General features: G+C 54.9%; 1 protein-coding gene across 1 annotated transcript; it reads right to left on the bottom strand.

Moving 5' to 3' along the window:
- Positions 528-17,642, bottom strand: URM1 (ubiquitin related modifier 1). Its single transcript, NM_001243487.1, is given in 5 exon segments — positions 528-1,964; positions 2,331-2,379; positions 4,296-4,377; positions 13,101-13,171; positions 17,576-17,642. Coding segments are annotated over 5 exon segments (306 nt in total). The 5' UTR covers positions 17,611-17,642; the 3' UTR covers positions 528-1,895.

Here is a 27,695-nt window from a genome sequence, read left to right as displayed (position 1 = left end):
CTCTCCCCAGGGCAGGGGGGAAAGGATTCCTATGGCCCAGTTTCCAGGACTCCTGCGGGGGGTGGGGGGGGTCGACGACAACAGGACACTCTGAAATTCAGTGGGGCTGGAGGCAGAAAAGGACTTCCAGATTATAAGAATCAGGGGACAGGTTAATCCTTAAAGTGAAGCTGTCCCTTGCCCCGCTCCCTAACAGGGAGGGACACCCTGACCTCAGCACCTAACTGGTCATATAGCCTCTCTAGACAGCACCTGGACCCGCACTGGCCTTAATTTGCATCCATAACCTCAAATGGCTCCCCCACCTGCATATACCCAGAGGGCCTCCACCTGCAGCCGTGCTGGAGGCAAGCTCACCATCCAGGGGGTCATTTGTCCTCAAAGCCTGGAGAATGATGAGCACACTCCCATGCCCCACCAACACTGCTAGAATGGCCACTGGGTCCACAGAGTGAAAGAATCTCCACTTTAAATTACTGACATTTAGTGAAAAGCAATGTTTTGGATGGGATGATGTTAATGCCCTATTTTTTTTTTTTTTTTTTTTTGAGGTCTCCCTCCAGCAAACAAAGCTTTTCCTCCAGGTCATGGGAAGTGGGGCTCAGCACTCTTATCTATGCCACCTCCGTTCTGGGGCCACTAGCTGCAGCTGGCGGGACAAAGCTTGGCCTTGGACAGACGGGCAGGGACGTGACCTGGGACCTAGACTGGTCAGCACAGACTGGCTCTGCCACCCCTTCTCCAGATGGCCCTATCAGATCACCCCCTATGACAGTCTGAGTCAAGCCCTGCTCCCTTTTCGGATGAAGGGCAGTGCTGAAAGGCTTAGCTGAGGACAGAGAGGGTGGACCAGAGACGGCGGCTGGGCGGAACGTGGGGTGCCACCCGTTTCTGAGGATGAAGTTTCAGGCAAGTCCAGTAAACAACCTAGTCTTTTATTTGCCCAAGGCCAGCTGTTGCAGGCCCTGAGGCCCAGGACTTCCAGAAGGGATGGAGGGAGGAGGGGTGAGCCATCCTGCCTACCAGGTGCTGCCTGCCCCGATCCTGCTTCCTGCAGGAGGTGGGAGAGGAGATCAAGTCTACATTTGTGCCACCAAGGATCTCCCCACTTCTCAAACACTATAAAAATTCAGTTGTGGTTGAGGAGGAAACTAAGGCACAGGGAACCCACCCCCCTGCACAGCAGGAGTCTATCTGCAAGTCCAAGGTTTACCTCCACCCTCCTCCTCTCCAGCCCCAGAGGAATGAGCTGCATGGAGGAGGCCTTTTGCGGGGAGGGGGCGTCTCAGGAGCCCATCTGGTGGCCTGTGTTGGGGGAGGATGGCCAGGGTCAAGGGCTGTGGCTGGGGGAGCAGGAGGAGGGGTGTGGTTGGAGGAGCAGCTGCTGTTGGGGGGGGGGTCAGCACTGAATAGGGGACCCCAGCTGGGGTTCCATAATGATATCAGTAGGGGACAGGCAGAGTCCTCTGCCCTCCAGATGGGGAAACTGAGGCGGAGACTGCTCCAATCTCTGAGAAGGGAGGGCCTGTCATCAGCTATTCAGGTCCATTCATCTTCCTCAGCAGGGCCCTGCTGCCCGCGAGTGGTGACTGGGTGTATGGGCTGAGACACGAGGAGGAAGAGGAGCAGAAAGCAGCTGGGTTATTACCTGGCTGCACAGACCCCCCCACTCCTGACACACTGAGGGGCACCTTCCCCTGCTCAGCCTCCCCCTGCTCACGTGCCTGAGGAGGCTCATTTTTAGCACCTGGCCTCTTTTCCCTGCCTGGAGGGAGCGCAGGGGACAGACTAGGGAAGAAAACCGCCAAGGGGGACAGGAAGATCTGGAAGCAGGGCCCAAGGGGACGGCTGATGGTCTCGCCACCCCGAGGCGGCTCAGGCACAGAGGAGGGCCCTTAGCCGCCGTGCAGCGTGGATATGAAGAGGATGCTGTCCTGGTCCTGAAGCTGGTAGTCCAGCTCCCCCTAGTCCAGGAGAGAAATGAGAAGACGGTCAAGGGCACTTTTCCAGTTTCTTCCCAGGTGTCGGGAGGGGAAGGGGGTGGGGAGGGCTTGGCTGCTCTGGGAGAGAAAGATAGAAGCTACCAGAAAAAACAGACACCCTATACAATAACTAGCCAATCTCCAGGATGGAGGAGCGCTTACCACTTCTCCCGGCTACTGGTTCCTTCCTCACCCGCGGTGGGAGACCTGAGTGGCCTGGGTTTGGAGGCCAGACTGGGACAGGGGACTCCCTGGCCACCCTATTTGGGCCTGAGGAGAAGTTCAAGGCTTTCCTACCAAAGCCGTGAGGGGAGGAGTGGAGGGAGGGCTGTCCCCCGAGGTACTGACCAGCAGTTCCCAGTCGGCATCGTTAATCAGCACCAGAATCCCTGGCCGCCTGCGGGAGAGACGGCCGTGAGCAGCGGGCAGGAGAGGCCAGCCCCGTGCGCGGCAGGAGGGCGGCGCGGCCTTTCCTCTGGAGGTTCCCGCCAAAGCTCTCCCAAGAAGCGGAGGCAACCCTCCAAGTCCAAAGGAACCCGGTGGGCTCGTCTAGGAGCCCGATGGAAAACGGGTGCCAGTGCCACTACCACACCCCAGACCTCGGGCCGCTCTTTTGCTCCCCTGAGCATCCGTTTCCTTCTCTGAGACGCGGTGACCTACTGTGTCTTCCTCACAAGCTCTGTGAGAGGCCGTGGGGGCGACGCGGGTGAGGTGCTTGCCTGCCAGTGTCGGGCAGGAACCACGGGGAAGAGCCTACTTTCCCCGGGCTTAAGCTCGCCATCTGAGGCCGCCCGTGTGCCCATGCTGGAGAGGCGGCTCTCTTGGCTTCTTTGAATCAGGGAAGGCCGCCAGTGGCCTTGAGCCCCTGAAAGCCTGGGAGCAGCCCTGCCTGGGGGATGGCAGGGAAGGCTGCCATTTGGACACGCACCTTAGCCTGGCTCCTGCTGGCAGTGACCTAAATAGCTCTGCCGTCCCTGGGGGTGACCTCCACAACTGCTGGACCCCGACCTGAGCCACGGGTTGGATGGCAGCCCTAACCTCCAGCGCCTGCTGGTGGCCTCTGCTTCAAGTCACCCTCAAGTGCCCTGCCCACTTTTTGGACATATTAGCCAGCCTTGCTGTAGGAGCAAAGTGACATCTTGGCACAGGGAACCTGGATCCCTTCCTAGGAGGCGAGTCTGGGCCTGGGACAGATGCAGAAGCTCCGGGCTGGGGCAGGGGTGTCCCTGTGAGCAGGAACATGCAGGTGTGTGCACACACACAGTGCTGCCCTGTAATCCTAGACCTCCCGCTGCCCAACACAATATTTTTTCTTTAAAACTTATTAACCATTTTTATTTTGTGCTGCACCCGTAGCAGGCGGAAGTTACCAGGCCAGGGATCAAATCTGCACCACAGGAGTGCCTGTTGAGGCGCAGCAGAAACAAATCTGACTAGCATCCATGAGGATGTGGGTTTGATCCCTGGCCTTACTCAGTGGGTTAAGGATCCAGCAGTGCCGTGAGTTGTGGTGTTGGTCACAGACGCAGCTTGGATTCCATGTTGCTGTGGCTCTGGCGCAGGCTGGTAGCTGTAGCTCTGATTAGACCCCTAGCCTGGGAACCTCCATATGCTGCGGGTATGGCCCTAAAAAGCAAAAAAAAAAAAAAGAAAAGAAACAAAAAGAAACCCAGACCACAGCAGTGACATGCCGGATCCTTAACCCACTGAGCCACCAGAGAATTCCCTACCACAGTTATCTATTAGTCGTGTTTAAATTTAAATTGCAACTAAGTAAAACTGAACAATGGGTTCCTCAGTCACACCAGTCACATTTCAAGGATTCCATACCTTCCCGTGCCCGGCAGCTACCACACTGGACAGCACTGATATGGACTATGGCTATCATCACAGAAAGTTCTGTGGGGAGCACTGTCCTAGGTTGTCAAGGGATGAAAGGGACCTTGGGGGGGGCACCTTTTTCTCAGTCCTTCCTGTACAGAGAGCTGCTGAGGCCCAGAAGTGAAGTAACTTGCTCGAGGTTCTACGGCAAGTTTGTAGCAACCAGAAGGCAGAATCTCAGTTTTTGGATAAGTTTACCAATCTCCTGACTTGGGCCTTGGGAAAAAAACAAACAAACAGACCAACCCAAAGTCCAATGTGGTAATAAGAAAACTGAAAGTAAACTTCAGACAGAGCTGGGCAGCAGCAGCCCTTTCCTTGCAGGGAGCGGGAAGAAGAGGGCCCCGCAGGCAGCTGAGGCTGAACCAAGGACAGGGCTCGAGCCTCCTTCCCTGTGCCCGCCCTCCTCAGGGAAGGGAAGAAAGGACTCACACGCTGTCTCCCTGGATGAACAACTCTGGCCGCTCTTTGAGCAAGTTCTTCTTGATCCAGACAAGGAGGTTCCGGACGTCCCCTGGAGAGGAAGGCACAGAACAAACTAATGTCAAGTCCAAATGATGCCTGGCCCTAGGGGCTTGCCTGGACCAGGAGGAAGCGAGCAAGTGGCTTGGAGGGCCTCTTTTAGACCCGGCTGCTGTGGCTCCTGAACCTGTGGGTTCCCAAGGTGAGAAAGAGACTTGGAGAGGCCAGTGACCTACCAGAGGGTCTTCAGAGAAAGTGTTACCTGCACTGCTGAAGGCCTGAAGAAGAGGCAATGGGACTCAAGGCACACAGCAGGAGGGCCAGTTACATCTGAAAGCGCCGAGATAGACTTGCACCTGCTAGTCCTAGAAGATGGTCTGAAACTGCCCCGGACAGGCTCTTGAGAGCCCCTCCACCTTTATCTCTCCAGCTAGTCCCAGATGGGGAGGCTATGCTCTTGGAAGGCCTGCATATATTTCCCTTTGTGAGGGAAGAAAAACAATTGCTGGGCCGATAACATCAGTTAATTTCCTCTGGCAGAAGGAGAAGGATCCTTCACCAGCCAGAGATGCTGACAAATCATGCCCCACCCCCTGCCCCTGGCCCAGGGCAGCTACTCTGAAGAGGCAAGAGGTTCAGGGTCGAAAGGGCCTCTCCTGCTCAGCTGGACACTGAGATCTGCTTCTTTGTGGTTCTGGGACAGCCACCAGGCTCTCTGCATGTCATCTGGAGGCTCAGAGCCACCTGTCCCCGGAGCCATCTCTCCTTTTCTGGGAACAGGGTCCCAGGTTGAAGGCTATGGCTCCCAACTATCCACTCCTCCGACAGAGAGCATCTCCTGAGCTGCAGGAGCTCCTTCTCTCCCTGAAACGACTTGAGGACTGAAGGCCCTGGGGAGGCAGCTAGTCTCTGGGAGACCAGCAGGGGGCTGGAGGTTGGCCATTCCCATCCTGAGTCAATGTCAGAGGGCCTGTTGTCTAGGCAGGGGCTAAGCCGGAGAAGGACCCAAGCGGTGCCTTGGTTTCCCTGCCTGGATGTGGGGCCCTGGCACACAGGTGAGGAAAAGCCTGCCGGAGAAGGAGAGGCCCGGCACGTGTCACACAGCACCGGCCTTGGGTAGGGTTTTAAGGCATTCTCACTGGCCTGTCTGCCACCCTTCTGGGAGGCGGGCGGGCTGCATCCTGGATGGACTAGTTCACTCTGCTCCATGCCAGCTTCCCTGGATTGTATGCCAGCAGAGCACAGGGCCGGGGGCAAAGTGTCCATGCACTGAGACTGTGCCTTTCAATTTTAATTCCTAGTTTTAAACAAAGCAGATTGGAGTGCTCGGGGTTCCTGGAGCGGGCAGGGCATGGGGAGTGTTGCCTCCATTTGGACTGGGGAGCTGCAGTCCATTTAGCCTCCTGGCTGGGTTCCTCCGAGGCCTGGGTTTCAGAGCCTTCCCCTTGGCCTCCATCTTGGCGCTGTCTGGTGGGCCGCCAGCCCATACATCTTGCAGCCGTTCGATAGAGGCGCCGGGGTCTGACACATCCATCAGCCAGCCCCGGCAGGCGGGGCTGTGCCTGTGCACGCTGAGGCGCTGAGGGACTGGGCAGTGCCTGGCCTGAGGGCCACCAGCTGCACCTCCACAGTCCCGGCCGGCCTGATCGGAACCAGGGCCCGGGTGGGGAACGGCCCCTCCAAGAGGGGACTCCTGCTCCACTTTCGCAGGCTGGGGGTGGGGTGCCGAGGACTAATGGTCATGTCGGGGTCATCCCCGTGATGACACCGTCCTGGAGTCCCAGGGGACCGGGCCGGGGGAGTGTGCCGCGGGTGCTGGCTCATTTATCATGAGGCTCCTCTTTGCTGAGGTCACTCCCTCCCTCCTCTGCGCCCCCCCCAGGCCTGCCGGCATTCTTGATAGCCTGTTACCATGGTGAGGCCACCGCATCACCACCCGTATTGTTCCCCCATGCCTGGATTTGGGGGTGGGGAGAGATGGAAGTCCCCGCTCCCTTCGCAGGCTGCAAGGGCCACTAGGCCTGGCCTGAAACACACCCCCAAGGGACATCGTGCTAGGCTTGCTGAGGCCCAGACAATATGCAAATGGTCTCCAAGCCAGATGGTCGGCTTCCAAAGGCGCCCAGGGGAGGAGGAAGGGTTAAGCAGAGCCAGGGGCTGGTGGCTTGGGGACGGCTTCTCCTCCCTCAGGTCCTCCAGCCTCCCAGCGCTACTGCTGCAGGGTGGGTTCCCTCGTGGGATCCCATGCAAGCACCCACAAGACAAATATTTACTGAGCAACTACTATGTGCCAGGTGCTAGGGAGAGGCGGTGAGCGAGGCCGATGCAGAACCTACCCTCATGGAGCTCAGAGGCCAGCAGGGCAGGCGGACCTTCCTTACTAGGCCAGCTCCTTTGTGTGGCTCAGGAAGAGCTTTTCTGAGGATGTTAACGTTGAAGCTGAGGCCCAAGGCATGGGTGGTGCGGGATGGGGGAGCACGCCGGGCAGAAGGAAGAACATATGGGAAGACCTGAGGCAGGGTGGAATTGGCAGGTTCAAGGTAACGGAACAGAGGAGGCCAGAAGATTAGCATGAGACAAGGCCAGAGACTATGCAGGGCACGTGCCAGCCCTGAGACAGCGCCGCTCCCTTCTCGGGAGCCCCAGGGCTATTTTCTGGAGGTGCCCCAGCACCTTGCACACACAACGCCCTTGAGCCATTTCCTGAGTGTGCCAAAAACTGTAGACGGAGGGAGGGAGGGAGGAGGACAGGTTCAGATTAGGGACTCAGTCCTGGGTCTGAGTTCAACTCCAACCCTTCTTAGTTACAGGACCCTGGATAAGGAATTCTCTGGTGCCTCCTTCTGTGTAAAATGGGACGGACCGGTAAGAGTGCCTGGTAAGTTGCTGAGGCTCAAAGATGATCCATTTCAGGCTCCTGACATTGTGCTTGGCACAGCAATGCTATAACTCTTCTATGAGCCAGAGCCAGAGGAAGAACCTGGACTCTTCCATCTCGTTTGCTGCCCTGAGCTTCCACATGCTCTGCCCAGGGGACATGCTCGGGCAACTGGGGGGCAGGGGTAGGGAAACAGACAAACAAGAACCCAGAGAACAGTTTTTTTTTTTTTTTTTTGGTCTTTTTAGGGCCACACCTGAAGCATAATGAGGTTCCCCCTGAAGCATAATGAGGTTCCCAGGCTATGGGTTGAATTGGAGCTACAGCTGTCAGCCTACACCACAGCCACAGCAATGCTGGATTCGAGCCACATCTGTCACCTACACCATGGCTCACAGCAACGCTGAATCCTTAACCCACCGAGTGAGGCCAGGGATCAAACCCGCATCCTCAGGGATACTAGTCGGGTTTGTTAACTGCTGAGCCACGACGGGAACTCCTACAGAGGGCTACTGATCAGACAGTCTGGGGTTTTGTGGGATGCACTACCTTTCCATCAAAGCCAGACAGGGAATGAGGGAATGAGGGCATTGGGGGAGTGGCGACGGGGCCCTGAACACTAGCCTTGCCTCCATCTCAGTCTTCCCATCTGGGTGGAAGGAATCAGACTCCGAGGGCACACAGCACCAGAGCAGGCAGATGAGCGTCCCAATGTCAGGTTTCTCAGTGGATCTGCCCTGGCCACTGAGGGAACAGCAAGTGATGGGGGTTACTGCACCCATGGCCGAGTGGTTAAGGGTTCAGATTCTGGAGCCAGAAGGCCCTGGGCCGTGCGCCAGACGGCCTTGAGCAGGAAGTCACTTCACTTGCCTAAGTCTCGGGGTCATCCTCTGACAAATGGGGATAACAATCCAAACTCCTAATGCCAGCAGCAAGCCCGGTACAGTGTCAAACACACAAGACAAAAGTACCTCTGCCCACAGTGACTTATCCTGTGGGCTGCCAGAACCTTCTCCTAAAGGCTGCTGGGAAAGGGGCACCACGCACGCCCCTTCTCGAGGACACCTAAGAAGGCTCCCACCAGAACCCTGGGCCCCAGTGGATCTGTCCTTGTCTGGGGACCATGACCACCCACTGTGGCCAGGCCCTCAACGGTGTTGATCCCAGCTTTGGGGGCTGAAAGAGAACCATCTCCAGGTCTCATCTGACACTGTGTCCCGGCTGCGGCAGACCCCAGCCAGAACCCTGGCTTCCTGTCCCTCCAACCCACCAAGTCCAGCAGTCCCCAGGGACCACGCCAGGCAGCTCTCCCCCTGGTCTTCTCCACAGTCTAGGCTGCCCCTGTCCCCAAGTCCACCAGGCTCCGGGACAGGGCTCTACTGGGAGCCCACCCCAGGCCTCAGTTGAAAGGAAAGAAAGAGCTGAGATGGGGGGAGTGAAAGAGGAGAGAGAGTAGAGGGGACATCAGAGGGGCCATTTACAAGTGAATGGGGGTAAGAATGGAGCAGTTTGTGGGCTAAACTGGCCTCAGAAGGAGGTTTACAGATGTGCCAGGGGACGCTCCTCATTGTTTAATTAAGCAGAAAGTGGATCTTTTCAAAAGCAATTTTGCACAGGGACTGGGAGGGGTGGGGTGGGGGAGGGTGGTGGGGAGGGGATCAGCAAACAGGCCCCAGAGCGGAGAAAGGAACAGCTGGCCCCAGAGAGGCTGTGAAATGCATGCTAAGCAGTTTAAAGTGCCTGGGAGCTCCCGGCAGCCACCTCAGTACAATGGCAGCCAGAGGGAGCGGGCCAGGGAGAGGTGAGGCAGGCAAGTCTCCTCCTGGGGGCAGGACCGCTCACGCCCACGCTGGGACCCAGGAGGCTTGGGGCCTGCTCCAGGCCCCTGACCAGGGAGTGGGCCGGGAGCCTCCAGCTGAAGGGATTGGATGCACAAAAAGCCAGTTCCCAGTGGTGGAAAGGCCCAAGGCTGGCGGGTGCCTGCTGACCCCTGCCAATCACAGCGGCGGCCGGTTCCCTGGAGGGGGCTGGCTGGGAGACTCCCCATACACACACAACCTCACACTGGGTCAGTGCAACTGGCCTGACTTCAATCTGCAAGCAAGTTTTCCAAACAGCAGGTGTCAAAAGATGACCAGTTCAATCAAGACTAGGTCCAGCCCAACCTCCTGGTTTACAGGGAGAAGGGGGCAAAAAGAGGCCTGTAGAAACAATTTGCAAACACACATCACCAGGGCACCCCCCTGAAGTCTCACCCCCCACCCATGCCTTCTCCAGCCTCCTCTCCCAAACTGGCTGGCTCGGAAGCTCTCCCCTGGCCCAGGACCCGGGGACCTGGAGGCCCCTTGTTTGTGAGACTTGTCACAATCCATAATCTTAGGGCTGCTATTTTCTCTGATGGAGTCTCCAAGACCTGCTTGGCCAAGTGGCAGCCCGTGGGCTGGGAAGGCTGCCAGACGGGGATCTGGGCACAGGCTCGGGGGAGAGGGAGGCTTTCCCTGTGGCACCAGGCCCCTGCCCTCCTGTTGGGCTCCGTGTGCCAGGGTGAGGCCTGGCTGCTGCCAGCCAGCTCTGTAGCTGCGATGTGACCTATGCCTCTGGGCACAGCAGGGCAAAAACAGGAGCCAGAGGTAGAGATCCACTGCCAAGGGCCACCTCCCCTCCCCTTCCAATTCCTTTTCTTTTATCCCAGAGAGGGGACGACAGGCCCATGCCTGCCTCCTAAGCAGTAGATGGAGGGTGAGGGTTCAAAAACCTGGGTCTTGGCCCAGGCCCCCGACTTGAGTAACTGCACAGGTCACTTTCATCTGTCTCACGAGGTCTGATTTCCGGGCTGACAGATATCTCCACTGGGGTCATTATAAAACCGAAAGAAGTAGCTGTCGGAGGCGTGAAAGTATAAAAACTGGAAAACACACTGCAGGTTTGAGATGCTATGTGACCCGGGGAACCTCTTGGGATGAGTGGTGATGGTTTAGGGGGACTGCGCAAGGACCGTGGAGGCCCTCACACTGGCTTCTGAATCCCAGCTCTGCCATTTTAAATAGCTGTACGCCCGGCGCTAAGACTTCTGACGTCTCGGAATTTGGGTTTCCACCTTTTATTTTTATTTTATTTATTTATTTTTTGGCCTTGCCTGTGGCACGCAGAAATTCTGGGGCCAGGGACTGAACCCACGCCACAGTGGTGACAATACCCAATCCTTAATCTGCTGAGCCACCAGGGAACTCCAGGTTTCCACTCTTTTTTTTCCTTTTTAGGGCTGCACCCACAGCATATAGAAGTTCCCAGGCTGGTGTCAAATCGGAGCTACAGCTGTCGGCCTACGCCATAGCCACAGCAACACAGGATCCGAGCCACATCTGTGACCTACACCTCAGCTGACGACAATGCCAGATCCTCAACGCACTGAGCAAGGCCAGGGATTGAACCTGTGTCCTCATGGATGCTAGTCAGATTTGTTAACTGCTAAGCCACAATGGGAACGAATCTGACCAGGAACCATGAGGTTGTGGCCTCGCTGGCCTCGCTCAGTGGGTTAAGGATCCGGCGTTGCCCTGAGCTATGGTGTTTAAGTCGCAGACGTGGCTCGGATCCCGAGTTGCTGTGGCTGTGGTGTAGGTCGGCAGCTGAAGCTCCGATTTGACCCGTAGCCTGGGAACCTCCAAATGCCATGGGTGCGGCCCTAAATGGGAATAATAATAATAATGGTAGCTACCACCTAAGAATCTGTGACAATTATTTGCACAATTGGGGCTTTGCCTACCATGCCAACCTCAGCCTGTGCCCCTTTGACACTGGCCTTCCTCCAAGTTTCTTGACTAACCCAAGGCCCTTTGCCTGGGGGGCCTTCACAAGTGCTATCTTTTGCCGAGAATGGGCTCTACACACCTCTGCTTGCCCTCTGATTTATTAGGCTGGCTTCTTTTCCTTCCAGGAGCCTTAGCCTCAAAGTCACCTCTTTAAAGGAGCCTTTCCTTACCACGCTCTTGTCTTATTCCAAGTGTCATTTTGTCCTCACCATGTCAGTGACAACCACTCGTACAGTCAAACGTTTCTGTGTTCCCTGGTCATTGCCTGGCTCCACTTCCATTACTCTGTAAGCTCCATGAGGGCAAGAACCGTATCTGCTTTGCTCCCCACCAAACATCCAGCAACTAGTACAGCTCCTGGCACAAAGCAGGCATTCAAAAACATGTGTGCCAGCTACAGGAAAGACTAAAGTACTTACTCTTGCTTTCATACCCAGTACTTGGTAAGCATTCAGCCAATGAATGAATGAAAGGGGCTATATATTTTTTTTGGCCGTACCCTCAGCATTTGGAAGTTCCTGGGGCCAGGGATCAAACCCTGTGCCATAGCAGTGACCTGAACCACAGCCGTGACAAAGCTGGCTCCATAACCTGCTGAGTCACCAGGGAATTCCAGGGCTGGAATTATTAAACTTGGGGACTTTCATGCCAAGCAAAAGCAGGAGGAAATAAATCATAACTTGTGATATTTTAATAACTTTGCAGCTAAGTCTTCACAGCTGAATCTTTGAAAGGCTTCTGAGAGCCCCTTGTTCCCTCCCAAGGCTGCATGGCCATCTGTCAAACTAAGAAACTGTCGTCTTTGTCATCCTGGGTCTTCTCCTACCGGGGGTCCAATCCCGCAGTCCTGACATCTAACCCCCAGCCTCAGGCCCACACCCAGCTCAAGGGGGCTCGTGGTGCCTACTCCTTGGTGAGTGCGTCCTGCCCCCCGTCTCTGAATGGGGCACACAGACCCACCCTATGTCATCGCTCTCCAACCCGAGGGAGAGACAGCCTTGGTAACCAGTGAATGTGGGCAATAATGATCTGATTCCTGGCATGTCCGCTGTCAGATGACTGCTATCAGACCTCACTGGACCATTTTCTACTGCCCACCTCCAGGAACCTCATTCCCCTGCCTCATTCAACTGACTTCCTCTTCTCCCCAGGAGTATCTCAGCCCCTGAGGAGATGGGCTCCGTTCCTGAACACTCTACTCTTGCTACGAACTGCTGCTAGGGCTGCAAAGCACCTCCACAGTTGCAGTATCCAGCCCCTGCCTCTGGGCTACGCTAATATTGACCCAGCTGGAGCTCTGCAAGTCAGCGCCTCACTGTCCCCCCACCACCCCCGCCGCCAATCTGAAATCAAGGTCTGTCTCCCCAGTGCCTCGGGCCTGGTCTACCACACAGGAGGTGCCCAGTACATATGTGCCAAAGAAGGGTGAACATGAACAAATGAGAAGAAAAAATCCTGTCTCCTCTCGTCAAGCTCCCTCCTCCAACCTCCTTTCTGGCTGGATACTTTTCGCCTCATCCGAATCCTGTTACTGCAACGGAAGCCATCCGTATTGTTCCAGCCTCCTTTTTTCCTTTTGGCCAAACCCCCAGCATGCGGACGTTCCTGGGTCAGGGACGGGACCTGCACCATAGCAGTGACCTGAACCGTGGCAGTGACCACACTGGGGAACTCCGGGATCACTCCCCTCTGATAGAGGTTAACTGCCAGGAGAACATCTCTCTGCCACCATCCAGCAATGACAGAAACACGTGGTCTAGTTGCTGACACCTTCTAGCAACCCTGAGAGACAGGGATTAACGTCCCACTTCACAGATGAGAACGCTAAGGCTCAGAAAGGTGAGGTCACCGGCCTAAGGTGCTAAGAGGATTCAAACTCATGACTGTCTGAATACAGAACCTGCACTCACAGGGGCTAAGCTATGCCATCTCCTTCCGGCCAAGCTGGCTGACCCCGGACAGGATGGGCAGAGAGCCTGGGGAATCTCTTCCTTCCTCTTCCCTGGCCAGGGAGATTCTACGCTTTCCCGCTTGGACGGGGCTGAGTGTGGCCCCCACAGAGGGGCTCAGAAAGCCCATACTCACAGGGTTCGTCCTGTCCGGGCAAGGTGACCTGATGTTTCTTCACGCCGTCAAACAGGAGCTCCGCACCGCCTCTGCAAAAGAAGGCCAGAGAGAGAGACAGCCGGGTAAGCGCCTGCAAATGCCTCGCTGAGACTGAGAACCGAAGAAGGCGCTGGCACCAGAAGCCCAAGAGAGGCAGGGACCAAGGAGCAGGAACACCTTGGGTACCAGCGATCAATTCTGAAATGTGGCTTCCTGAGGTGGTAACATAATCCTGAAGTAATTTTTACTAATGTTTAAACATCCCGAGGAGTTCCCATCGTGGCTCAGAGGAAACGAATCCGACTAGGAACCATGAGGTTGGGGGTTCGGTCCTTGGCCTCTCAGTGGGTTAAGGATCTGGCGTGGCTGTGGCTGCAAGGTGTGGCTCTGATTAAACCCCTAGCCTGGGAACCTCCATATGCTGTGAGTGAAGCCCTAAAAAACAAACAAACGTAAAAACTCCACCAATTTGCACATTTTTGTTTTTACTCCTCTGTTTTCTCAAGAGGCAACGTAGCATACAGGGGCAGAGCACAGGCTCTGGAGGGCCACTTGCACCTCACGGCGAGGCCCTGGGTGTGCAACAGAACCTTCTCAAGCCTCAGTCTTTCCATCTGCAAAAATGTTGAGAGGCTGCCATGGGAGACCCTGTGTACCTAGAGGTTTCTTTGGGCCAGGTGAGGCTTCAAAATGCCCCTGCCCGTGCCCCCCGCTGCTGGCCTGGTGGGCACACCACAATGCTGGAGGGTAAGAGACCCCACTGGGCTTAGAAAGAACTTGCGCTTTTTTTTTTTTTTTAATCTTTTTGTCTTTTAGGGCCACAGTGGCAGCATATGGAGGTTCCCAGGCTAGGGGTCAAATTAGAGCTGTAGCTGCCAGGCTGCACCACAACCACAGCAACGCAGGTTTCATGAGCCATGTCTTCGACCTACACCACAGCTCACATAACTTGCTGTTTCTAAGATCATTCTTCATCTCACTTCACCTTCAGGGGATCTCAGGGAAGGAAGGAGGGAGGCAGATATTATTCACTCTATCCAATGTGAGAAGCAGACTGAGGCCAGGAGAAATGAAGCGACTTGTCCAAGGCCAGACAGGCAGTGGCTGAACTAGAATGACTTCTAACTGGTTGCTAGCAGGGAAAAAAAAAAAAAAAAAAAGACTCCCCAAAAGGTCAGGAAGCCTCTTGAGGGCAGAGTCTGGTCCACTCCTGTGTGCCAGCACCTGGCCAAGGGAAGGCTGGGACAGCAGAGACGCTCCAAGCCAAGTGCAGAAGCCCGGGCTCAGGACACGGACACTCGGGCTCTTTCAGTGGCCCACGCTGCTTCCTCCTCTGGGTCTCCTGACTCCCATCTCAGCCTTCACGTGGATCTTAACTGAGAGGCCTTAACAGACTCTTGACGGATGCGATGCCTCCCACCCCACCACCCTTTCCCCATTTCAGAGAACAGAGATGTCCTGAGACAGTCCGCTGGGAGGCAAAGGCAAGGCAAGCATTGTCATGGGGGAAACATGGGGCGACTGTCATCCAAACAAGGTCACGCTTTGTTGATGCAGAAATGTGGAGGGGGAGAGGAGGCCCATCTGTGGCCGCGCGCAGGGCCATTTCAGCTGCAGGCCCGCACAGAGCCTCCATTTATCCCCTTCCAAGAGCCTCGTTCTCTCCTGGGTGGGGGTTGGCACACGCAGCAGCTGGGGTGGGGGAGGGCGACAGGCAAGGGGCGACAGGAGTTGGGGGGTCAGAGGAGTAGGAACTGGAAGCACTGGGATGCAGGCAAACAACCCAGACTGGCCAAACCTGGTGGTGCCAGGCTCAGAGGCCGAGGCTGTTTTTCCCTTCACGAGCAGATAAAGAACCATCTGGCTGAGTGACCTGTCACTGCTGGGTTCACTAGCCTCCCAGCGAGGGGTTGGCGTTTCTGCTGACAGCACATCTGGAGGGGAAGAAGGTGCAGGCCCAGCTTCTGGAGAGATTCAGGGAGGCAGGCAGGGGCCTGTTTTGGTCCCAGAAGAGGACCTAAGCTAGTCTCTCTTACGTCCTCCGGGACCTGCTAATCAAACTCCATCAAGGAATGACAACCTAAGATGCCTCATTTTCCCCCCACTCCTCAGTTCCCGGTGGGAGGTGTCTGGTGGTACTGGTGGTACTGGTGACTGGCATAGACCTTCCCCAAATGGCCTTCGCTTTTTCTAGTTTACTGTCATCATTTTATCGTCTACATTATCCTCCACCTGCTGGAATGCAAGTTCTGCCTAAAGCAGGGCCTGGTGCACAGCACTCGAAACGTCTGCCGAATGAATGAAGATGCCCATTTCCCCCACTTTTCCTCTGACCTCAATGGCATTCCCTCCCTCTGCCAATACCTCCCAGACGCAAGAAAGAGGTTATGGGAAAAGGCAGAGGGGATCTCACATCTGGGCTGCAGGGACACGAAACACATCTGTCCTACGTATTTTGAATCCTGTGTGACCTGAGACAATGCTCTGTTCAAGAGGCAAGATGAGGACCCTTCATTAACAAGAAGGACAAGGGTGGGTGGGTGGGGTCTTCTAGAGTGGCTATCACGGCTGGTGGGCTGAGAGGACCACATCTGCTCAGGGGAAAAAGGCAAAGTCCGAGCTCAGAACTCTTCAAGGATCGGGGTGGTATCTGGGGACAAAAGGGAGAGAATGATGCGCAAGGTGGCTTCGTTGCAAATCTACTTAGGTTCAGAAGAGGGGTGAAGGAAGTCTGCTAAGAGATGTAGGAAACGAAAGAAAGGCCAGGGGCAAAAAACATGCATTTAGACAGAGACAGAGCGGAGGAATTGGGGCCTGGCATACACATCGGGCATTCTTGCTTCCCGAGAAGCCGCACTGCCCACAGGACACTGTGGTGGTGGTAGAAGGAAAGCCGTCTTGCCTTGTTGGGGCTCACTATTGCTCTTGGGGGGAAGGGAAGCAGCAGTGGTCAGGCTGAAAAAATGGGTACTTAAGCGAGTTTGGAAGCTCTGGAGGGAAAGCACTACATCTCCCCCAAAGGACTTCCCCACTGCTGCCAGCATAGTACCTGGCAGACTGAGTACTGTGCCTGACAGAGTGAGAATGAAAGGTAAGCTGGCAGTAGATAAACCTTAATGCTAGCAACCTGCGGCTTCTCCCTTTTCAGCTCTGCTGAGGCCTGTCAAAGCAGCAAAGGTCCTCCTAGCACCCCCAGGCCATGGGGGCCACAGCTGGGCAAAAGGGTCAGTAAAGCAAAAGAGTCAGGAGGCCAAACCAGCAGAGTTCTAAGTGGACTGATGGGGCCAGACAATACCATCAATTAAACTGCAGTTAACATTCATGAGACTACCTCCCTGTAATGGATAGAAACGCTGAACACTGCGGGGCATGGACAAAGTTCTATTTATCTTTGTATCCTCCGTGCCTGGCTCACTGCCTGGCACATGGTAGGCACTCAATAAATGACTGGTGAATGGACTACTCAATGAAGGGAAAACATGAGAGAAACTGGGGGCATCCAGTGGAAGGGTGGCATTTATGGGCAGAGATTTTAGGTTCCCATCCCACACTACTTTTCCTTTCACATAAGCCTTGACTTGTTTATCTCACACACACAGACAAGTCTAGTCCTAGCTTTCCCATGTGACTCTGGAAAGGATACCACCCATCTCTTAGTGTCTCAGTTTCTTTGCCTCCTCTTTATGCCCTGCGGTGGCTCTCAGCTCTGAAATTATGTGAAAAACCTTCTGTTTGCAGGAGGAAGACGACAGTGGCATAAGGAGACTCCTCGCTGGTTTGAGTCTCTTCCGTTACTGGTGCGTGCGTCCCAATTCTGCACTTTTTAATCTCGTGCATTGTTTACTGTCACGGCTAGTCTCCTTCACTGTGCTACCTTATTGAGCTCCTTATCCCTGACTCAAGACCTGCAGGAGGCACTCAATAAGTTTACTGAATGTACCTGATGGTGTTCAGGTCTGTTTAGCACCCCCGACAGCTTGGGAAAGAGAAAAAAGGAGTCTCGTCATGACCACACATCCCACGAGAAAGCAGCCTCCAAGAACCGTGTAAACGGAACTTTTTGCCCGAAGGAAGACATCGGGGGGAAGGTAGTCCTTCTCGGTCCTGGGAGCTCAGACGCCAGACACATGGGACTGGCCCAAAACGGGGTTGGCAAAGAAGGTGAGGAGGCCGCCTGCTAACCGTCACACCTTTTGGGTCCAGCACGGTGCAGGGCCCTGAGGAGTGCCCAGAGCGCACCTTCACGCCAGGGCATGCGCCTCTATTCCTGAACATACGGCCTCGTCGCCCAGGGAGACCGGACCTCCCGAGCTCTCTGAGGCGAGTGGCGTAGCTTAGGGAAGTCGCCAGAAACCTCGGCGATTCGGTCGTGACAGGCCCCAAGGCAGAGAGAGGGCAATTCCAGGCCCGACGACTTCAATTCACCCCCACGACGCCCCAGTTCTGTGACTCACCCGAACTCCACCTCCACTGACAAGGGCGCCGCCATATTGAGGAAGCCGAGCTCACAGGAAACTCCCTCAACTTCCGGCGCTACTGCCCCGCTTCCGGTCGCCGCGGACGGAAGAGGCGGTGCCGGGAAATCCTGCTCCTCAGCGATTGGACGAAGACCTGGAGCTAAGACCCGAGGCTGGAGGGTCGCGGTACCTGATCGTCTTTGAGATGGTTCCCTCTGCTTTTTAGGAACCGGGTCCAAGCGGCCAGGGCGGGTAGCGACTTGGGTGAGCTACAGCTAGGCGGTGGAGAGTCCCGGCATCTTTGCGCAGTGACTGTGAGCCACTTTACAGTTTATCTTGCTTTAGTTACGTATTCTCTTTAGTCTGCACACCGCTTGGGCAAGGCCGTCCAGATCTTTATTTCCAGCCCGGAAATCTCTCCTGAGCCATCGACTCGCCATCCAACCGCCCCTTTTGCTGTCAGTTTGGATATCACTCATTAAGCAGATATTTTTGCACGTCCTCCGCGTGCCACGGTGATGAACTGCATAAGCAAAGTTCCTGCCTTTAGGGCACTCACAGTCTAGTGGGGGAAATACCAGTCATGCTAGTAAAGCAAAATCTCAAGCTGAAAGAAATTATATGGAGTTATAGGAACTTTAAAAAGAAAAGGACTGGAGTTCCCTGGTGGCTCAGCGGGTTAAGGATTTGGCATTGTCACTGCAGTAGCTCTGGTTACAGCTGTGGTGCGGGTTCCATCTCTGGCCCAGGAACTTCTGTGCTGTGCTGCAGAAGTGGACAAAAGGACTGACCCAGACTAGAGCTAAGCTCTAAAGCCTGAGGAGAGTTAACTGAGGAGAGGTAATCATGAGGGGAGAAAAACCTCTGGGAGCATTCTAGTGAGAGCAGAAAGTGCACAGGCTCTGGGTGGGAGAACATGCTGGAGCACCAAGAGAAGAAAGTGGAAACTGGGGAGCAGAGGATGAATGAGGGTGTGGTAGGAGATGAGGGCGAGAAGGGTGGGCAGGTGCCAAATCATGCCTGTGAGCCAGGTAAGAATTTGTCTCTATTTTGTGTGTGTGTGTGTGTGTGTGTGTGTCTGTCTGTCTGTCTGTCTGTCTTTTTAGGGCCGCACCCACGGCATTTGGAGGTTCCCAGGCTAGGGGTTGAATTGGAGATGTAGCTGCCAGCCTACACCACAGTCATAGCAACACCAGATCTGAGCCGTGTCTGTGACCTAGACCACAGCTCATGGCAACGCCAGATCCTTAACGCACTGAGGAAGGCCACAGATCAAACCCTTGCCCTCATGGACTAGTCGAGTACACCGCTGAGCCACGATGGGAACTCCTAGAACTGGGTTTTGTTGTTGCTCTTCTCTTTTTCTTTTTTGGCCAACTCCCAGGCATGTGGAAGTTCCCTGGGCCAGGGATCCAAGATACAGCTGCAGCAACACTGGATCCTTAACCCACTGTGCCACAGTGGGAACTCCTAGAACTGTGTTTTAAAATATCCTTCTTGGATTCAATGTGGAGAACTGTGGAGGGGAACAGGAAAGGAGATAAGGAGACCCCTAGAGCCTGTTACAAAAGCCCAAGGCATGGAGTTCCCTGGTAGCCAAGTGGTTAAGGACTCAGTGTTGTCACTGCTGTGGTTCTGGTTACTGGTCTGGCTTGGGTTTGATCCCTGGCCTGGGAACTTCACATGCTGTCTGCCCAGCTGAAAAAAAGGGAGGGTGAGTTCCCATCGTGGCTTAGTGGAAACAAATCTGACTAGCATCCATGAGGACACGCATTCGATCCCTGGCCTCACTCACTAGGTTAAGGATCCAGCATTGCTTGTGAGCTGTGATGTAGCCTGCAGATGTGGCTTGGATCTGGCATTGCTGTGGCTGTGGCGTAGGCCAGTGGCTACAGCTCTGATTCGACCGTTAGCCTGGGAACCTCCATATGCTGTGGGTGCAGGCCCCCCCCCCAAAAAAAAGGGAGCGAAGTAGATGTCCCAAGGCATCAAAACCACAGGCTGCTGGTAAACAGTGGATGTGATGATGTAATCACTGCTCAGAGCTGGGAGTTCAACTCAGCTGCCAGCTTTATATCCAGGCCCCACTGAGCAGGAGGGAAGGGCACAGGGCACAACTGTGTTTTTTTGTTTTTGCTTTTTTGTTTTTTATTTTTTTTGTCTTTTTTGCATTTCTAGGGCCGCTTCCACAGCATATGGCGGTTCCCAGGCTAGGGGTCTAATCGGAGCTGTAGCCACTGGCCTACACCACAGCCACAGCAACACGGGATCCGAGCCACATCTGCAATCTACACCACACCTCATGGCAACGCCGGATCCTTAACCCACTGAGCAAGGCCAGGGATCGAACCCGCAACCTCATGGTTCCTAGTTGGATTCATTAACCACTGATCCATAATGGGAACTCCTGCTTTTGTTTTTAAGGCCGTATCTATGGCATATGGAAGTTCCCAGGCTAGGGGTCAAATCAGAGCCACAGCTGCTGGCCTATGGATGCTAGTCAGGGTCTTAACCCTCTGAGCCACAATGGGAACTCCTAGGGCACAACTGTTAAAAGAATGACATAACTGGAGTTCCTGGTTTGATGCTGTGGGTTAAGAATCTGACTGTAGGAGTTCCTGTCGTGGCTCACGGGAAATGAATCTGACTAATATCAATGAGGACGCAAGTTCGTTCCCTGGCCTCACTCAGTGGGTTAAGGATCCAGCATTGCTGTGAGCTGTGGTGTAGGCTGCAGATGCAGCTCAGATCCTGTGTTTCTGTGGCTGCAGCATAGGCAGGCAGCTACAGCTCTGATTCCACCCCTAACTTGGGAACCTCCACATGCTGCTGGGTGCGGCCCTGAAAAAAAAAAAAAAAAAAAAAGCCAAAGAATCTGACTGAAGCAGCTCAGGTCACTACAGAGGCATGGGTTTGATCCCTGGCCCGGTACAGTGGGTTAAAGGATCCTTTGTTGCCACAGCTATGGCGTAGGTCACAGCTGCAGCTCGGATTCAGTCCCTGCCCCAGGAACTTCCATATACCTTGGCGTGGCATATGGAAAAAAAAAAAAAAAAAGACACAGCTAATTGAGGTTATTGGTTAGAGCCAACTATGCTCAGATGGAGGAAGACTTGACTTCTCATAGCTCTTGAGCCTTCTACACTCATTGTAATATATTAACATGCTAAATGACAAACCCACATGTGCCAGGACAGTTCTAGACTGATCATAGAAGGCCAAAAAGTGGGTGGTAGCCAAATTCTTGAACGTCCCTGCCCTCCTCCCCAAAGTAGTTGTAATAATCCCACTGGGTTAGCCTGTGAAGTTACCCAGCCCATTAAAGCAACCCCTCACCCTGGGGCTGCTCGCCGTCTGAGATAGACTACATTCTGCCTGTGGAACATGGATCTCTATAAATAAACTTTCACTTTAGTATCTTGCTCTTGAATTCCTTCCTGCCCGAAGCCAAGGGTCCTCTGAGGCGTTCACCTGATACTTGGGACATAATCCTCCTCTCGCTCCCCCTTTCTTTTTTTTTTTTTGTTATTGTTGTTGTTGTTGCTATTTCTTGGGCCGCTCCCGCGGCATATGGAGGTTCCCAGGCTAGGGGTTGAATCGGAGCTGCAGCCAAGGGCCTACGCCAGAGCCACAGCAACGCGGGATCCGAGCCGCGTCTGCAACCTACACCACAGCTCACGGCAACGCCGGATCGTTAACCCACTGAGCAAGGGCAGGGACCGAACCCGCAACCTCATGGTTCCTAGTCGGATTCGTTAACCACTGCGCCACGACAGGAACTCCTCGATCCCCCTTTCTGCAATACCACCACTCCTAGGTGTCTTTGGTTAAGTCCCTTGACATCTTTGTGCCTCAGTTTCCTCGTCTGTAAGATAGCAGCTCCCATAGGGTTGTAGTGAGAACGAACTGAGTTTTTGGCACAGTGCCTCCTTCCCTAAAACAGTCTCCCCTGGAGTTCCCTGGTGGCTCAGCAGGTTAAGGACCTGGTGTCACTGCTGTGGCCTGGGTTGCTCCTGTGGCGTGGGTTTGATCCCTGACCCGGGAACTTTTATATGCCTTGGGCACAGCCAAACAAAACAAAACAGAGTCACCTGTGTTCCTCATTCCAAGGATGCCACTGCCATCCACGGACACACCCAAGCAGGAAACCGTAGGCATTGTTCTTCATTCTCCTCCACATCCAGATGGTCATCACATTTGGACTTGTCTCCCCTTCTGATTTTGCAGCCCCAGTTCTCCCACCAGCACCACTTTCATCACCTCTCATCTGCACCTGTTTCTCTGGCCTGCCTCCCACCTCCCTTCCTCTGGCCTTGATATCTTTGTAGTGTTCAATTCCACAGACAGCCCTGAATCCTTTCAGTGTACCAGGCACTGTTCCAGGGTGTTGGCAAGATGAGGACAAATAAAACACAGCCCCGGTCCCCGAAATGCACGGAAGAATCCTGTGGTGAATGGGAAGGCCCCCCGTTCACTTTGCTATGTGGGACAAGGTTCCCCACTCTGTAGGGAAGGCTTGGGGACCAAATGATCTCTTAAGATCCTTTCAGCAAAAACAGTCTAATATTTCCCGGAGTTCCCAATGTGGCACAGTGGGTTAAGACTCCCACTGCAGGAGTTCCCATTGTGGCTCAGCAGTAACAAACCTGAATAGCATCCATGAGGACGCCGGTTCGATCCCTGGCCTCCCTCGGTGGGTTAAGGATCTGGTGTTGCCATGAGCTGTGGTGTAGATCACAGATGTGGCTCGGATCTGGTGTTGCTATAGCTGTGGTGTAGGCCTGCAGCTGTAGCTCCGATTCAACCCCTAGCCTGGGAACTTCCATATGCTGAGGGGGCGGCCCTGAAGAAAAAAAAAAAAAAAAAACAAGAATCCGATTGCTTTGGCTGGGGTTGCTGCAGAGGCCTGGGTTCCATCCCCGGCCAGGTATGGTGGGTTAAAGGATCCAGTGTTGCCACAGCTGTGGCTTGGATGCAGTCCTTGGCCTGGGAACCTCCATATGCTGCGGGTGTGGCCATAAAAAATAAAATAGTTCCTCCAGGGCCGAGCTACAGAAACCTTGCCTGATTCATCTTAGACGTTTGATACACTGTAGGCGGTTGGTAACTGCTTGCTGAATGAATGAATGAACACGTTATCAATCTCCTTCTCAGTCATTTAGTGGCAACAAGGCAATATTCTCTTAAGGGCCTCCCATCCTCTAGGCATTGAATATCCTCTAACTTTGGGAATCACTTCCTCCGGGGGCTTGAACAGGAGCGCCTAAGGAGCTTTTGAAAAGCATCCTTTTGACAAACATTCACCGAACACCTATTAAGCGCCAGGTCCAGCGCTGGTGCTGCAAACGCCACGGTGGGTGGAACAAGCCAAAGGGTCTCTGCCTTCCTGGGGCTGATGTTTTGGAAAAGATGCAGATGTGAGCACAGACCACGCAGCGCAGTCAGTGTTACAAAGGGAGAAGGCGGGGCCTGTGCGAGTGGAGGAGCCCTGGGATCAGCCAGGCTTCCCAGAGGAAGTCACATCTCAGCCGAGTCCCCAGGAATTGCGGAGGGGCAGGTGGGCAGAGAGAGCATTCAGGGAGGCCAGCAGCCCGCCTTCCCTCCCAGAGGAGCAGGAATCCTCCCCACGTCTCGGCAGGCAGGGGGTCCCTCAGCTTCTGGCAAAGCCCGAGGCTGGGGGCTCACATCGGGGCAAGTCCGCGCACTCAGAATGCCTGCTCTCACTCTTAGAAAGTCCCTTCTCCTGACCCCAAGCCTACCTACTCAGCCTCCTAATTAGTAGCAATAAGAGCCTAACATTTTGTTCCTTCCGCGGTTGTGCCCATCCCCTTGGCACCTGCCAGGTACTTCACATGACTGGTTCCTCACAGGGACTACTCTTAACTTTTTTTTTTGGTCACACCTTAGCATGTGGAAGTTCTGGGGCCAGGGATCGAACCCATGCCACAGCTGTAACCAGAGCCACTGCAGTGGCAACACCGGATCCTTAACTTGCTGGGCCACGAGGGAACTCCAAGCTCCACTTTCCAAATGTGAAATCCGAGGTTCAGAACCGATGCCCTTTTCCCCGGCCCCTACATGCCAGGCCCAAACCCCAGGGAGCTGTGCCTTCAGGGTCCCTAACCCTCACTGTGTCCTGCTGAGCTAGGTTCGCCCGAGGCCTTCCCTGGGGAACCACGCAGAAGAGGAGCTTGGGCCCCCACCCGTCCCTCCAGCAGGCCGGCCGGCCGGGCGTTGGCCTCCAGCCCCTACGAAGCTCCGAGGGACACAATGGCGGGGGCTGTGGGGGGAGGCGAGGGCGCGGGTGCCCCCCTGCCCGCTGCCCTTTGTCTCCCCGCTCGCCCCCCTCGTGCACCCCGGGAGGCTGGGAGGCGCCTCTCGCAGGCTTCCTCCTCCCATTCTTGTGCTAATTGGGTGTCAAGCTGAGATCAGTGAGAAAGAAATCCGCCCGGCTCGGGTTAAACTGCCGCCAAAGACGCGGGCCGAGCCCAGAATATCATTAGGCTGGGAGGAAGCAGGGCCCCCTCCTCCCGGGGAGGGGCTGGCCACGCATTCAGGCCCCTTTGAAAGTCACTCGGTGGCCCCTCCCCTGGCCGCCAGCGCCTCAATAGGCCCCTTGGAGGTATTTAACCTTCTTCCCAGGAACTGAAAGTGATATGCCAAGCACTGGCCAGGGCGGCCACTTGCCTGTCCGAGGGCGGCAGGGCCTCCGGGGATACTCAAGGCAGGCCCCTTCCACCTCCCTGAATCCCTGCCCAGCCTGCAGATAGGAAGGCGGAGGTTTGTGGCCCAGCGCTGCTACTCACAGGCCCTGTGGTCTATGGCGAATCTCAGCCTCCCTGAGCCTCAGGCTCCTTATCTGTGGAATGAGGATTTTAAAATCCTGCTTGGAGTTCTGATGGCTCTCAGCAGGTTAAGGACGTGGCGCTACCACTGCTGTGGCTCGGTTCCCTGCTGTGGTGTGGGTTCCATCCTGGCCCTGGAACTTCGCCTGATGTAGGTACAGTCAAAAAAAAAAAAAAAAAAAAAAAAAAAAAAAGCAGCTGCTTTGTGTTCTGGATTTAATGAAATAATGCACATAAAGTGCTTGGCGTTGCATCCTGCACTTAGGACATGCTCCGTAGTGGTGCAGTAGCAAGTCGAAGGTTTGGCTTTCCCTAGCAGAGCACCCAGCTCTCCTGGAGACATGCAAGCAGCAGTGCCCGCAAAGGATTCACTTTGCACACACCTTGCCTTGCCCCCCAGCCCCCCCTGCAGCCTCGCCGCCCTTTCTTTTGCCCTGCTCGCCTTTCACCTCCAGACTTTTACATTTTGCCGCCCCTTCCATCCTCCTATTCTTGAATAACTCTTCCTTCAAAAGCCTCCGTGACCATGAAACTCGACCCCCCACCCCCACCCGTTGGGGTGCAGTTAAGCACACACTCTCTGCTTCTAGGCTTGCTAGCCGCCCCCCTCCCCTGCCCCAGATGGTGGGCTCCCCGAGGGCAGATGTAGGGTCCAGATCTCTCATACCACCCCCTCCACCCTGCCCAGAATAGGCGTTTAGAATCTGCTCCGCAGATGGACTCAGCGCTTTGTAAATCGTGAAGCACTATATAAATGTCAGGAAACGGCCAATAAACAGTAGCTATCGTTAATTAACTCCACAAGCACATAACACCTATGGCAGGCCTGGGAAGATGACTCACAGCCATGGTTTGGGATGACCAGAGCCAGACTGGAGAGCTGCGGGGCTCAGGCCCTCCTGCCTTCCTGGAGGGGCTTGCAGCACCCGCCATCCCTGCCCCCAACCCTGGAGTGGGAAGTGAGGTGGGAAGTGAGAAATTTAAGCCTAATCTGGGTTTTTTTGTTTGTTTGTCTTTTTGCCATTTCTTGGGCTGCTCCCACGGCATATGGAGGTTTCCAGGCTAGGGGTCTAATCAGAACTGTAGCTGCCAGCCTACGCCAGAGCCACAGCAACGCAGGATCTGAGCCGTGTCTTCGACCTACACCACAGCTCCCAGCAACGCCAGATCTTTAACCCACTGAGCAGCAAGGCCAGGGATCGAACCCGCAACCTCATGGTTCCTAGCCACATGGTTCACTAACCACTGAGCCACGATGGGAACTCCCAATCTGGGGGTCTTAACACCTGAATATATCCCCTTTTATCCGTGTGTGTGCGTGTGTGTGTGTGTATTTTTTGGGCCCCACCTGCAGCATATGGAAGTTCCCAGGCTAGGGGTCAAATCAGAGCTGTAGTTGCTGGCCTACACCACGGCCACAGCAACACCAGATCCAAGCCGCATCTGTGACCTACACCACAGCTCACGGCAACGCTGGATCCTTAACCAGCTTCCTTATGGGTACTAGTTTGGTTTGTTACCGCTGCACCACAACAGGAAATCCTTCCCCCCCTTTTCTTTTAACTGCCATGTACCAGAGCCATTAGAGAGATTTCCGAGAGAGGTCTCATTACATGTTCACAGATATTCCAAGGTAGGGTTTCCTGGACCTGCATTTACAGGTGAGGAAACTGAGGTTCAAGTGGACTTGAACCCAGAGCAGATTGGCTCCTTTTTTTTTTTTTTTTGTCTTTTTGCCATTTCTAGGGCCGCTCCTGCGGCCCCAGGGTAGGGGTCGAATCAGAGCTGTAGCTGCTCCAGCCTATGCCAGAGCCACAACCCACTGAATGAGACCAGGATTGAACCCACAACCTCATGGTTCCTAGTCAGATTCGTTAACCACTGAGCCACAACGGTAACTCCCAGAGCTGGAGCTTTTAACTACTCCATACTGCCTTTTGGTGACTGCAGGGAGGAACAGGGGACCCTGGGGGGGCTCCTTCCCATTGGAGAGCACATTCCTGAGGGCTAAAGACAGAAAGCTTCACTGTTGGCCAAGTCCAGCCCCTTGGAAGCCCAAAGGCCCACCACAGTCTTCTGGTCTGGGCACCTGCCTAAGGGCGAAGTGTGGACTCAATTGCTCCCCCCCCCTTCCTCCTTCCCAGGGCTGGGCGGTAGGGTTGGACCAAATTCTGCAAGTTCCATACGCCCTCTGCTGGTCATACTCGGCCACTGCAGCCATGCCCCCGACTCCCAAAGCCCACTGGCATAGCTCTCCAAGGGCCAATCCAGCTCTGCCCACACCCATGCCCCCTGCTTTCCCCTAAGCGTGGCACCTGGCTCCACTGTCTTTCAAAGATCACTCCCTCAGGCGACATTCCAGATTTCTTCTCATGGCTACCCACCACCCAAACTGTCAGCGGCTGGCCTGGGGTGTGGCTCACAGTTGGCTTCAAGAGCATGTGTGGAATGGAACCTCATCTGGCTTTCCCGTGACCTTCTGCACCAGGAAGCAGCAGGAAGGGCATGGGGCTGAGGCTCCAGGCCCCACTACTTGCTGTGCGACTTCAGTCAAGTGGCACAGTGGTGAGGGCTGCATAGTGAAGAGAACGCCCTGGGGCATGCACGCCGACTGCTGCCCTAGGTTGGGCTGGACCCCCTTCCAGTTGGGAAATGCATTCCCAGCCTGGGCATAACGGCAGCGGTGGGCTCTCCGGGACAGCTGGCCCTCCTCTGTTATTGCTGACTGCCCTGGAAAGACATACTGCTCCACCTAGGTGGCTGGGCAGCCCCAGACCCCAGGCAGAGGGAACAAGCAAGGGTCTGCAGAAGGGATCCTGCCCTGCATTAAGCTTTCCACCCTCCATGGCTCTGAGCAGCCCTTTTCTTTTTTCTTTTCTTTCCTTTTTTGGCTTTTTAGGGCTGCACCTGTGGCAGCGTATGAACATTCCCAGGCTAGGGGTTGAATTGGAGCTGCAGCCGCCAGCCTACACCACAGCCACAGCCACACCAGATCTGAGCCGCGTCTGCAACCACGGCTCACTGCAATACAGGATCCTTAACCCACTGAGCTAGGCCAGGGATTGAACCTGCATCCTCGTGGATACTAGTTGGGTTCGTTAACCACTGAGCCACGAAGGGAACTCCCCGAAGAGGGCTTTTCTCTGGTCTACCTTAGCTCTCTGAAGGAATTCCCCTAACTACTCCCTTGACACAGATAAGACTAAGTCACTTGCCTAAGGCCAGGCGCTCCTAAGTGACACAGCTGGTTTGGATGTTCAAGCTCTTGCAGT

This window comes from Sus scrofa, chromosome 1, assembly GCF_000003025.6.
Source record: "Sus scrofa isolate TJ Tabasco breed Duroc chromosome 1, Sscrofa11.1, whole genome shotgun sequence".
NCBI lineage: Eukaryota > Metazoa > Chordata > Mammalia > Artiodactyla > Suidae > Sus > Sus scrofa.
This window is presented reverse-complemented; position numbering and strand designations above follow the sequence as displayed.